Genomic DNA, 13,930 nt, shown 5'->3' with positions numbered 1-13,930 from the left:
AGTTATAGTTCGATGTAGGTAGTAGGTACCATTACCAAAGTTTGAATGATTCTAATATGAAATCCTGAATTTTCCTTAATTAATATATACATAGATTTATAAAGGTATTTACTTACCTACGTTAGAAAAATATCCTTATAAACTTTTTATTGACTATATCCAGTATTCATCTTAACACCACTATACCATTCTTGACATTCTTCTATATCCAATCGAAAACTAAAATAATACAAATATTCTTTGTTATATTTTATGTTATCTTATTCTGTGGATACAAAATTGAATATCATACTTATTTAATTAGACTAAGTTGAATGATGTTTTATGAAAGTTATTAATTGATTATAAAACAATTATTTGAATTCTTAATGTTCAAAATTTAAGACAATTAGAACTTGGCTAAACTTTATGACAAATAGGTAAAATCTAACTTAATGTCCCTTTACATAGGTTCTAAATTTGGGTTTGATCTATAATTGCAAAATGTAAAAAAAGAGGTGCCTAATTTATCTCACATTGTCTTTTTAAATATTTTAATTACCTAGATTATACAATACACCTATTTAAATTTTAAATACTTGGTTATAAGTTGAATAATAATTAGGTAGATATAACATAGTTCAATTAGTTTTAATTTAAAAGTTACAAAACATTAATACCTAGCTTCTAACAGTAGCTTGAATATTAAAAAAAAATCGTATTATGTACATACCTATTATAATATTACACGTATCTGTGTATTACAATTATTTTATTGATTAACAGTTCATTTGTACAAGTTGACATTTTATAAGTGCCTTAGTAGCTAAAATATAGGTACGAGAAAAATGTACATCGGTTCTACCACACTGTATGTGAAGATAAAGACAATAACCGCTATTCTGACAGCTGACGAATCTAATGAAGACGTGGTAATTGGTGAGTAATTATAATCGTGGGTTACCTGGTTACAATTTTATGGTCGCCGACTATAAAATAAAACAATATAAATCGTCTCCTACGATATGCGATTTTAATATTCGATCTTATTCCGTCGATCTACCATCAATTTTTCAAAATACGCATCATCATAACGTACATAATATAGGTATAATATAAATTATAATATGACCAAATATTATTCAATTACGTAAATACTAGACAACATAAAGATACCTTCACATAATTTTAGGAACTAAGACAAAATATGAACAAAGCAGCATTTATGCGTTTCGGAACCTTCGTTACAGTGTTCAGATGTCTGTTAGCGTTTGGCACAATCGTCCATTTAGTTTTGGTAATAGACATAAAAAACCAATTGATCAGTCCGCTCAAAGAATGGCTATTTGACATAATGTTCTATTCGACTTCGTCCTCACTTTTCGTGATCTCGGCTACCGCCGTTAACTCAGTAGACTACACAGAAAAAAAAATACACCATTTCAAGTAAGCAACTACGTACCTACATGTCATAAATACCTAAAAAAATATCAATATCTTATACAGGGGTGATCACTGATTAGCGAGACAACAATATATAATTATGTAAGAGTGTGTGTGTATTATTATTAAATAAGTAGTAAAAGTAGGTAATACCTACAACAATTTTGGTGTATTTTATATTGATTTTATTGTTAAGTCTTAAGTATTAAAATACTTTTTTTTTTAAATATTATAGATATTGCATATTTTATTTTATTTGTTTTTTTTTTGATAGGAGGGGACTGAGGAGATCTAATTTTCAGACATATCTATACCGATAGACACAATTCAGTTAACCTTAACCTCTTTCCTCCACAACCCTTGACTAGCACACATCGATAAAAAAACCGGTCGGTGCGACGGTAGGCAAAAACTAAAAATCTAAAATTTTGAGTAGGTTAGATTGTACGAGTACCTACTAAAGAAACGATTGATCAAATAAAATTTCAATAATAAATAATAAAGGTCTGAAAATATATTTTTAATCGAACGAGTCAAATTACATAATCTAATAATAATTAATAAAATACGAAGTAAATAAGTTGTACCAAACACTAATAGTAGAATAGATACCTACTACGGTACCGTCCAAAATTCTATGGTTCAACCATATATTGGTATCTACCCAAGTAGGTATATTAAGCTTCTATATTATTATACTCTTCACCTAACGAATTCTGGAGTATGATTGTATTGCATGTGCCGTAAAGCTAGTGACATAGTAGTTATAAAAAAAACAAAAAGTTTTTGTGTTTTACTAATCATGTCTGAAAAATTCATCGTTGTCCTTGCGTTTTTTTCTGATATTTACAAATAGAAGTTGCACGATTATTTTAATGCAACCACTGCAGTGTGTGAACACCTTTAACTCATATGTCCTATCACTCATGCACTTAAAAAAGCGTACAGAATAGTGAATACTAATTCAACTACCTACTGCATGTATACGGTATACCTCAATTTGTAATCTTTTCAATAGTCAATAAAAGATAAGAAAACAAGTCGAATATGTACCTACATATATATTATATACCTACTTATTACCTAGGTACTATATGTAACAAAACTATATTATTTGAGTAAGTTTCTTAGTACCTTAATACTTGGTGCGCCTGGTGCTAAGGAAGAAATGTTGGGCATCACTGATCTATAGTATAATATTCAAATTTTTGTTGATATATTTACCTACTTATATTGAAGCAAATATTCAACAAATAGGTAAAACAGGTAAATATTAAATGTTTAAATTCAGTCAATATTGAAAAAACAAAAATAATACTAAAATATTTTTTAAATTATAAGTTGAAAATATATTTGTTTAAAATTGTATTATTATATTTTATTTTTGTATAATTTTACTTTATTTTCTCAGTTTGTAAATTATATTATAATATTAAATATAATAATATAATTTATAATATTACATTTATTTTTAGTAAATTTAATTTAATGAACACAACATTTATAATGATAATGAAAAATATTAAACCAATAGGTGGGTACTTATTAATATTACTACAGATATTTTTTTTATTTGAAATTATATCAAAAAGAGACTTCTACCTTTGATTAGATAGGATAATTATACAAAAAAAAATACCATCAACTATGACATTTTCATATTTTTACAACTTTACAATATTCATACAAAAAGCAATTAATTACTTTTAATTTTTAATTTTAACAATATAAAATATAATATTCACAAACATGTATGATATTCTTACATTGATAAAATGTATTCATGTATTCATTATATCTGAGGTAAACACAGTAAATAAGTGAACTATGCAAAAACAAAACATCCAAATTAAACAAAGTTGACAAATGGATTAGATGCTAAATTATAATAGAAAAAAGAAAACATATTTCATAAGATAAAACATTTCTGTATTAAATTACTAATATAAAAACAAGATAAGTACTATAATCTAACAGCCAGATTGCCATCATGCAATCATATCACTAATATATTAGGAGAACCCATCTATGGGTCTTGCCAGTAATTTATCTATAAACAAATACATTATATACATTCATATAAATTTGAAAATATACATTGACATATTTAAAAAATATAAAAAAAACAAACATATTTGCAAATTATGCAATATAATTATATTGATTAGGATTATCTTTATCTCTTTCCATATAATCTCGGTCAATAAGAGACTCTATACGTTTCTTTAAATCAGCTGGCTTGGCGGGAAACTTAAGCTGATTGAATAATTCACTGATCAAAAGATTATGCATGAGTGACTTGCGCATTTTCATTATCCTCACAATAGCTGCATCCATTTGATACTGTCTATCCTGATATACTCGCTCTTCAGTTGCCTTTTGCTCTTCATTTGTCTCTTTCATTTGCACTTGGTTAATTTTAATTCTATATAGTTTGTTACTAAAATCATTATTGATTGAAAACTGATCATCGTCACCTATATCCCGTCCTTTGGGAGACTTTATCAACACTCTTGCTTTACCACATGCCAATGATTGCAGTGTTCTCCTCAATTCAATATCTTCCATGTTAGTCATAGTTTTTACTTCTTTAAAATGAAGCAATTGATATTCGTTAAATAATAACAGCACCATTGCTTGGAACAAGCTAACTTGTAATTCTTTATTACCCTGCTTGAACTGAGAACGCAACACACAATGACCCAAAGTTGGCTGCCACTGTAATTTTCTACCATTGTGTTTGGCTAGATAAAACTTATTAAAATGCTCTTGATATTCAATAATTTCGTTGGGCATGGCTACTTCAGTCACGGTATAAGTTGGCCAGTGCCCCATGGTTAATATGTTGACTGTCATGTCAATAACAGAGAGTTGGATATCTTTAAAATGAGCCAAATACTGTTTGTAAGCCACATTTATGTCTTTACTAATCTCCATATCCTTAAACATACCTTCAAGTTTGGAGGTAAATCCTCCACCACATTCTTGCTTTAATTTGGATAGCATACTTTTTTCAGCATCCACACTTGCAGACTTCCCAAGTAACAGTCTTTTGGCTAAATCTTTTTTGTAAAAAGCTTCAAAAACATCTTTGCCATGAATGAACCGAAACAGAACCATAATTTTATCTAAAAGTTTCTCCAACTCTTCTTCTGTAGATTCTTTATTACCAACTTTAAGTTTAGAGTCAACAAATTTGGCAATAAGTTCAGCAGGTTTGTTTGTTCGTTGGTTGACAAAATGTTCAAACGCTTCTTTTAAACTGTTACCAAATTTCTCATTTCCTTGAAAGCATTGTTTTACAATAATGTCCATTTTGTCTTTGAAATCTAATAATTCTTGAACCATTGTTTTATCCTTTTCTGGATCTATAACAATAGTTCGTCCATATTTTTTTATGTAGCCATTAAAATTTATACAGAGTTCTGTAAGTCCTTTTTTTACACGTGTCAGTAGGTTATACATTAACTTTAGATCGTCCAGTCTATTCTCATTGAGCAATTGTTCCAATCCTTTTTGTAATATGGTACTAACATGTTCACTTATCAACTGTTTTTCAACTGTGTGTATTAATGACCACTTTGTAGATGCATCTAAATAATGAATGAGACGTTCATTTTCTTCACTTAGACGCTTCTCAACATGGTACAAATACTCGGAAACTTCAAGCTCATTCATTAATCGTGAACCTTCAGTTGCATAGAGGCGCTCAGTGGCCTGTAAGAACTTTCCTTCAAAAGCATCTTGGTAAATTTTTAAATCTGAAAGCATTCTAAGTAATGATTTGAGTAACGTTTTGTCTACCATATCACCTTGTCTTTCTTTTTCTATAAGTAGAAGCAAACCATCAACTGCTCGGTTTTGAACATTAGTATTTAACATAATATGATGACGAAACAAATTCAAGCCCATATCCCAAATAGAATTAACATTAGGATTTTGAAGTACATAAGTTCGGTCTAGATATAGAAATATACTGCGTATCATCAACATTTGTTCACAATGTGATGACCAATGTTGGTTTACTTTTTTTAAAAATATGATTTTGTCATTTGTTACTTCAGTAAAATTTAATAATAATTTTTTAACATGTGTTTCACTTAGCTCAATAAGTTTATTATATAATGCGGCTGCTAAATTATAATTACACATATTTTCTACAGCTTGATACAGAGTTTCCATAGTATATTGAATAGCAGTTGAAGTTTGTATGGCAATAACAGCTTCACGTAACTTTTCCCATGTTTGATCCTGATAATTGTCTGGTATCGATGGTTTTGTTTTGAGATTTTTCACTACTAGTTTTTTCGTAGGATTGGATTTTAATGATGAATTTAATGACAGATTCAATGCCGATACATTAGATCTTCTTGTATCTGCCATGATTAATTTGTAGAGAACTTCAAAAAAATATCAATATTTCTGAAAAAAAAAAAATTCAAAATATAATTATTATTGGGAATATTATAAATATTAATTTTCAGTAATAACTACACAATTAATGCAAATAAAAATTATATGATGAATTCATGATAATGGCATAATTTTTTTTTATATACCTATTCTTCCTATATAATAATAATTGCTAACCAAATCATACCAAATAATCAGTTTGGATTTCGAAATAGGCACTCAATAATTCATCAAGTTCATCGTCTTACTGACGAAATCCCAACTGCTCTCAAAAACAAAGAATACTGTTCCGGACTGTTTTAAGATATTGCCCAAGCTTTCGATAGAGTCTGGCACGAAGACTTACTATACAAATTAAAACTCTTCATGCCAGCTCCCTACTATTTTATTATCAAATCTTATCTACATAATCTTTCGTTTATCGTACGTCAGGGTAACAATATCTCACCTACACACTCAATATATGCTGGAATCCCACAGGGTAGTGATTTATCCCCTGATCTACATAATATATTCACAGCAGTTGCCTTCAATCTAGTAACACCCTTCTTGCAACATACACTGATGATACAGCTATTCTTTCCTCCAGTTCTAACCCTAATCTAGCTTCAGCTACACTTCAGGATCATGCTAATAATCGACGAATAATAAAATAATAAAATCGATGAATGGGCCAAGAAATGGAAAGTTAAAATAAATACAAACAATTCGGTGCAAGTTACTTTCACGTTAAAACAGTCTCCTCACGAGTGCCCTCAATTAATCATGAACAACGTCCCTATCCTTGTCCGAACCGAAATAAAGTACTTAGACATAACATTTGATAAAAGACTAACCTGGGGCCCCTACCTAAAAGAAAAAAGAAAATCAGCGAACAATAGACTTCATCTCCTCCAACCACTCCTCAACTCAAAAATATCACTCCAAAACAAACTTTTTATATAGAAGTCAATCATAAAATCAGTCTGATCTTATGGAATAGCAATCTGGGGTCCAGCCAAGCTCTCGAACATCAGGCCAATTCAGGCTTTTCAATCAATTGCGCTAAGGTTAGTAACCAAAGCCTCCTGGTACGTTTCAAACTTTACCTTACACAATGACTTAAAAATAACAATTACCACTGAACTAGCCAAAACAATGTACAAACGTTTCCACCAAAATTTAAGCACACATAGCAATACTTTAATATCACACATGTCCACTTTCACCCTCCCAAAAAACCTGCCACGCAGACTAAAGCATAAATGGTGTAGAGACCTATTAAATTAGTAAAGGAGGTGTTACCATGGGGTTTCATCCTCAACACGATATTCATGTTACTTTATTCTTTTTTTTTTTTACCTATCTAATTTGCTTGTTGTAATTATTGTGTACAAATTCTGAATTGTCTTTCTTAATAAAAAAAAAAAATAATAATTGCTACAAAAAAATATATCTATATATACTATTATTTAAATAAATGACAGCATTCATAGTTAACGTTTTAATCAATTATTTTAAATTAATATGTATGTTACCAGAATAAATGAAAGTATAGGAATTGTCATGAATTCCTAGTCATTGTTGGCAATTACTGATGATGTTAGGCATTGTTGAATACTTCGTTGTTTTATCTACATTTCCGTATTATTTTAGGCAATGTTGTAAATTAGCCGAGAGGAAATTACTAAGATTAATTATTAAATCAAGTCAAAGTTAATTACTACTGATTTCACCATTAAAATAGGAATAATGTGTAAATAAAAGTAAACAAAACTTACTTAATTTAAATATTATTTTAATATTTTATTTGATTAGAACAAAATGAGGACAACATCAAGGATATCAATGTTAAAAATATATTACAGAACTGGCCTTGAATAGTATGAAACATCTATTGGGTCATATTATTTTTGAAACTTTTAAATGTATATACTTCCCTAAATTTTTTTAAAGGTAACCGATTCGTAAGTCGTATCATAATAAAAACTACAATAAAAGAAACGAACAGAAACATACATGATGTAAGTGTAACTATACAGTAAACAATATGTAGACTTTTTACTAAACAAACTACAGTTGTTGTAGTACAGTACTAACTAGTCTACAGTCTACACTAGCCGAGTAAATCTCTTTTATCTCTTTTCAATGGTACAGTGGTAAGTCAAATTGGTATTTGGTAATATTGGTATACGCTTATCAGGTTTCTTCATTTCTCCCTGTTGATTATATATCTCATACTAATTTTATCCACTGAATGACTATATAATATTTATTTTTACTATTCCTATTGTCGGCGATAGACCACGAGTCCACTAAACATTTATTATGTATAATAATCATTACTGTACACAATATGGTTTATATTTCATATTATCAAACAAATCGCTACGGACAGATATCCGGCTCATGGGTAGCAAGTGTCGAACCCAGTGGCGGCGGCGTTAGTGACTTGGTGCCGGTAACGGAATCGCGCATCTACCATAGCTCACAAGCGCAAAAATTGGACGAAACCGAACACGATTTCGTAACAGCCCCAAAACTGATAATTAAAAGCATTAAACGCTTGCTAATGTCTACAACTATGTTATTACCTTAGCTTTAGAGAACTGCACTCGGTCTCCGTGGATGAATACGTCTATTGCCGGTGCATTGCGTGATGGTCCAATCGGGCGGCGGATGGACCGCAGTGAACGACGGACACTTCTATGAACCGTTTCAAATGACGATGATTTAGTATATTATACGAACAATAATAATTATATTATGATCAACTAAATAACGAAAATAACACGGCTCACGAGTCACGAGCATTAATATTTTACTTAATCGTGATAACCAAGATTCCGTATAAATAACATGATGATTATTATTCTGTAAACAATTGTATTATTTATTATTATTACTATTACTACGCATGTTGTGCTCGTACGTCGTTTACAGCGGTGCCAACTATCGACAATCACGCACGTGCCTTTCAAGTTTCGGTGTTAGTGTCGACTGTCGAACTGTGTCAGAGAACCGCCAAATACTATAAATTTATAAATTTTGGCACCTATTTGAAACCGCTAACATTTTAGTCATTTTACCATAATATACTGTGACGCGTATTCGGCATAACGCATTAACACCTCAACGCCCGACCACACTTCTAATTCTAAACACAAAATGGATTAAATTTGAATATCTTATTGGACATTATAAATAATATAATTATATTATTGTCTTACGGACAATAAAAAAGTAGCACCCAAATGAATTATCGGCATAAATCTAGTTTAGGGGCCAAGCGATTTTTTCAATTTTTTTTATCGAAACTCATGTATCTCATCGAGTTAAGAACGATGGTGCAATCAGAATTTGTCGCTCTCATTTAGTTTCGGAGTTATGGCCTTCCAAAGTTTTCGATTTTACGTTTATACTCATGCGCGCAACACAACTATAATGATGCGCGGAGGACCATTTTTGTTATTTTTTTGTACTTACGTATACGGTACACCTTTTGTTTTTTGAAACTTATGTAGTTATGTAGTATGTACCCTGTGACCTACTTGAGGTGGTGTTGCATAGCAAGTCGGGGGATATTTTCGATTTGTGCGGAGCGTAGCGACGAGTGCCGATACACGCGTAATCACTGCATTTTTGAATTGCCATATCGCCATAATAGGTTAATAGAAATAATAATAATATGGAAATTATTTATATATTACATATTATTATTTATTATATATAATATTAATTATAATTTGAAAAATACGTAAGATAAGATAAAAATTATTAAGTGTTTATAACGTAATATAACGTATACGTAAGTACAAAAAAATCAATAGAAAATACAAAAACGCCAACGAATAAAATCAAAAAGATTAAACGGATTAATACAATAGCACGGCTTAAGATAATGTAGTATAGACAATATTATAGTACTGTCTTAAGCCGTTTGCGAGTCGAGAGTAACAAGAAAAAAATTATTACTCTAAAAAATTCAAAATGATTTTTGATAGTATAAACATATATTTAGTCATAGAGCTATTTCGACTAGCTTCATAAAATCAATTACTTCCAATTTGTGTCAAAAAGTAAATCCTTACAAAATTTGACTGATCTTAATATTGATAAACCATATTTAAAATTTAACAAATACATATAGGTATCATATATGTATGTAAGTAACCATCACGGACTGGCAGACTAAGATCTTAGACCTTAATAAGTGGTAACCTTAATCAAGATAAATAAATACTCATAGATTAACAATAGGTAATATTGGTATAATATTCATAATCACAAAAAATTTACACATTGCTTTTTTTCTGATCAGACCTTAAGAGGACATGTATAATTCTGTATAATTGTATCCCTAATACATAATAGTCCGAATCTTACATAAAAAATGTGTATTAGCATTAGCAAGGGTGTCTAAAATACAGTAATAGATTCCCAACAATTGTATACTAAAACTAAATTTTCATTAGTAGAATATACACATTTTGAGTAATCAACAAACTTTTTTTGGTTTTTAGGAAAAGTGCACTAACAAAGCAAAGTCTAAAACTGAGATCTTATGTTGTAGTAACTGCAGTTGAAGCCATGGTACTTATTTCTTATTGTGCCAATTTACAATTTACTCTGCAAACTATTTCAGGAGAGATAGAAAACATCCTGACTTCTAGTCTCAATAAATATTCCACGAATAGAGCTTGGCAATTATTTTGGGATCAATTTCAACAACATTATTATTGCTGTGGTAGTTCCAAAAATACAGATTGGTTCCAAACAGCTTGGGTTTCACCAATTACTTTATCTTCATTCTCTCTACTAAAAAAGTACAAAATAATGTCTTATCAATTGGAATGATATTAATTAAAATTTTATTCAAGATTCACACAACAAAATGGAAAATTCATTATACCTGCTGCTCCTATAAGCTGTTGTTTACCTGATGCTATTTGCAATACATTCACAGATGGTGAACAACCAGATCCAGAAAAATATTTTCAAAAAAGTTGCTCTTCAATAATAGCTAATAAAATAAATTCTATTGCATCCACAAGATACTTTTTTTATGCTGTATTGGTCATTCAGGTAATAATGATAATATAAGTGATTAAAATAGTTGAATAATTGTAAAAACACTTTATAAATAAAATGGGTACAACAATCAAATTTACCTTTTGTAACATCAAATTATTTTTGTATTGTCAATTTGAATAACATATTTTGTTTGCACCTACAGTTAATGAATTAAAATAAATTAGTTTTTAGTTAGGTACCAATAGGTAATAAATAATAATTTATAGATCAATACTCAATATTCATAAAATCCTAGCAAAAGCTTTACACATAATATTATAGTAAATTTAAATAAAGGAACATAATATGTGTATACAAGTTTATTGTTATAAATATTTTCACAATTTAATTTATATATTTTAAATTTTAGATTATTTCTGCTGTTGTAAAATATGAAGGCTACACGGATGATGACCACAATCCAAAATCAAAATTATAGAAGAAAAATATTTTTTTTTACATTCTAAAAGAAACAAATAAATTCCCTTAATTTAATTACTTTTACAACGTTCTTATTATTATCATATGAATATATTTTTTAATTTGACTGTGTTAATGAGTTTTCTGATTCAGCTTTGTTCTAAAGAAAATGAAAATAATTTAATATTTGTTAAACATTTTCAAACAATATCTTATAACTTACATGATTATTTTCAGATTTCACTTGAGATATAAGATCAGCAAGCATGCTAATCAAAGGATGAGAGTCTATTAAGTGATCTTCTCGAACAGCACTACCCAAAAAATGACCATGCAATAATTCTAAAGTGCTTAAATATAACTGTTTTCCTAGAATAGGTAACTAAAAAACATTATAATTAAATTTTTTTTTAATAACTTCTATGTTATAATTGATTGATATAATAAAAACATACTGATGGTAGTTCATAAATTTTATTTTCGGTGTTTTCATTATTGGCTTTCAATTTTTTTCCTGGAATTTCATTATCGTCAATTAATGATGTACGTTTGTTAAAAGTGTTTACTGGTGTTATTCTTTTTCTTTCTATCGCTTCTTCTTTTAACATGTCTCTCCTTGGACAACTACAAACTTTCACACCAATTTTTTTTCTACCTAATACTTGTCCACTAAAATAAAACAAAAATATATTAGATGAATTGTTTAAAAACTAATTATTACATAGTGGAAATCTTACTGTAATGTTTCTAAAGTAAAAATTACATGAACGGGTCTTCGATTAAGACTCATACTACAACTAGATTTGCACATAAATTTATATAATACATTATAAGTTTTAAAATCTGAACAAGGAACAAAATTGCGAACAATGGCAACAACACTATGTCTTTGGCTTATGCTATTTTGTTCATAAATAGCATCATTTTGTTCACACCAAAGTATGTGTTCAATTTTTTTTCTATCTAAAATCAGATAAGAAACAAATTAATTTAATTAGTAAGTAAGTAAAATTAAATTTGAATGCATAAATTTATAGCTTTATATAATATTTAGGTATATGAATTTTATTATTTTATACCACACAATTTATCCTGCAAAATATGTATAGGACAACGTTTTATAGACAATTGTTGAAATTCAGGATTTGCAAAAATTGGTAATGCACGTATTTGAAGATTTTTTATTCCTAATAATCCAATATCATCAAATCGCCATTGAAATTGAATTGGTAATACTCGATTCATATCAATGTATATTTTATTCAAAGCTGCAGAATACTAAAACATAATAACTACAATAAATAACTAATAAGATATTTTCTTAGGTAAAAAAAAAAAACGCAGTTATAACATACACATCAAACAAGATCAAAAAAAATGTTTATATAATTTAATTTAAAAATTGGTACATTAAAATTGTTTTTCAAAAAAATATCAGAAAAATATTTAATAATGTAACTTGTTTAAATATTTAAATAAATATACTTTAATCTTTATAAGAATAATCAAAACATATGATTTATAATAAATATAATTTTTAACTACTCTGATTTGATTATCATATATGTTGAAATAATTCAAATATTCTACTTTAAAATAAGGAATTGAAAATGTTTGTTCCAAAATAAAAAAAAGTAATAATTTAAAGTGAATAATTTGAAATACCTAAAAGAAAATTAACAATATAAATAGCTAAGTAATATTAACCAATATCAACTTCAATGTTATAGATATTTGTTAAAGAATTTTAAACGTGCTTATAATTTATTAACTGTTAGTAAAGAAAATAACTAGTACAAAAACATTTTTTAAATTTAATTCATTAAAGGTAACAAATAGGAATTTAACCAACCAATTATTTATTGTTAAAAACAATACTTGCCATCCAATGTCTTTTAGACATTTCTGTAACATCTAAAAAAAAATCAAAATTAAATTGGCCAGGATAATCATCAGTACAAATTTGTAAACCAGTTTGTCTAAAATCTTGATAATAAGATTCTGATTCTTCACTGAAAGATTGTGTATCAGTCTCAGCTTCACTATTCACCACCTATTAATTACTAACTTTATTAACAATATGTAAATAATTAATAAATTAAAAAAATAAAATAAAATACAAGTTATAATTATAGGTAAATAATATTTTGATTAAGTTAAAATACTTATATAATGTGTAAATAATAAATCACCTCAATTACTTCCTCTTTTTCAAATTTAATAGTATCCATTTCATATAAGTATATAACACGTGAAATAATTACACTGGTTTGTTATTTGAACTTTGAAGTATGAAAAAAAAAATGTTACTAAACTAAAAGTTTGGCATTTTGGACAATTGTGTAGCATGTAATGACAAGGTGTTTCAAGTCTAAACAAGTTTAGACTTTGAAAGATAAGATTAAAGAGAAGAGACCAATATGGCAAATGGCAATATACGTTATTCTGTGAATCTGCCATTGGAACCACGGCCGTAATTTTTTTCGTTATAGTAAACGACATGTCGACAATACGTACTTTTGGTCCACACGTTTTTGTTCTGACAAGAAACCTGGATTATTCATTTCACTCCATGAATAAGTTACTTATCAATTTATTATATTCAGTTATTTTTATCAGTACT

General features: G+C 28.4%; 3 protein-coding genes across 15 annotated transcripts; 1 reads left to right on the top strand and 2 right to left on the bottom strand.

Annotated features, from left to right (window-relative positions):
- Positions 1–928: 928 nt before the first annotated feature.
- On the top strand, positions 929–11,420 carry LOC114120934 (peripherin-2-like). Of its 3 annotated transcripts, XM_050203534.1 has the most exons (5): positions 929–1,087; positions 1,172–1,425; positions 10,338–10,640; positions 10,695–10,899; positions 11,258–11,420. In XM_050203534.1, exons 2-5 carry the CDS (start codon positions 1,187–1,189, stop codon positions 11,324–11,326), a joined length of 816 nt encoding a protein of 271 aa, XP_050059491.1. In that variant the 5' UTR covers positions 929–1,087; positions 1,172–1,186; the 3' UTR covers positions 11,327–11,420. The 3 variants fall into 3 exon arrangements, with proteins under 3 accessions (XP_050059491.1, XP_050059493.1, XP_027838838.2); XM_050203536.1 differs by lacking the exons at positions 929–1,087; positions 1,172–1,425 and adding an exon at positions 7,948–7,973; XM_027983037.2 differs by lacking the exons at positions 929–1,087; positions 1,172–1,425 and adding an exon at positions 9,085–9,481.
- LOC114120905 (cullin-4B) lies at positions 3,059–8,689 on the bottom strand. 3 transcript variants are annotated; one of them, XM_027982993.2, is made up of 2 exons: positions 8,409–8,689; positions 3,059–5,844 (listed from the first exon to the last, which is right to left on the bottom strand). In XM_027982993.2, exon 2 carries the CDS (start codon positions 5,803–5,805, stop codon positions 3,565–3,567), a length of 2,241 nt encoding a protein of 746 aa, XP_027838794.1. In that variant the 5' UTR covers positions 5,806–5,844; positions 8,409–8,689; the 3' UTR covers positions 3,059–3,564. The 3 variants fall into 3 exon arrangements, with proteins under 3 accessions (XP_027838794.1, XP_050059486.1, XP_027838795.1); XM_050203529.1 differs by lacking the exon at positions 8,409–8,689 and adding an exon at positions 7,596–7,904; XM_027982994.2 differs by lacking the exon at positions 8,409–8,689 and adding an exon at positions 7,353–7,560.
- Positions 10,065–13,898, bottom strand: LOC114120933 (cellular tumor antigen p53-like). 9 transcript variants are annotated; one of them, XR_007604977.1, is made up of 9 exons: positions 13,500–13,818; positions 13,190–13,360; positions 12,387–12,585; positions 12,045–12,270; positions 11,763–11,976; positions 11,531–11,689; positions 10,986–11,044; positions 10,754–10,882; positions 10,065–10,632 (listed from the first exon to the last, which is right to left on the bottom strand). XR_007604977.1 is itself a non-coding variant. In XM_050203530.1 (8 exons), exons 1-7 carry the CDS (start codon positions 13,536–13,538, stop codon positions 10,997–10,999), a joined length of 1,056 nt encoding a protein of 351 aa, XP_050059487.1. In that variant the 5' UTR covers positions 13,539–13,818; the 3' UTR covers positions 10,065–10,882; positions 10,986–10,996. The 9 variants fall into 9 exon arrangements, 5 of the variants coding, with proteins under 5 accessions (XP_050059487.1, XP_050059488.1, XP_050059490.1 ...); XR_007604978.1 differs by adding an exon at positions 11,387–11,467 and having other exon boundaries at positions 10,065–10,882; positions 13,500–13,817; XR_007604975.1 differs by having other exon boundaries at positions 10,727–11,044.
- Positions 13,899–13,930: the final 32 nt, after the last annotated feature.

The sequence above is a fragment of the Aphis gossypii genome, chromosome 3 (genome assembly GCF_020184175.1).
Source record: "Aphis gossypii isolate Hap1 chromosome 3, ASM2018417v2, whole genome shotgun sequence".
NCBI lineage: Eukaryota > Metazoa > Arthropoda > Insecta > Hemiptera > Aphididae > Aphis > Aphis gossypii.
Note: the sequence above shows the minus strand (reverse complement) of the source record. Positions and strands in the feature narration are given on the sequence as shown.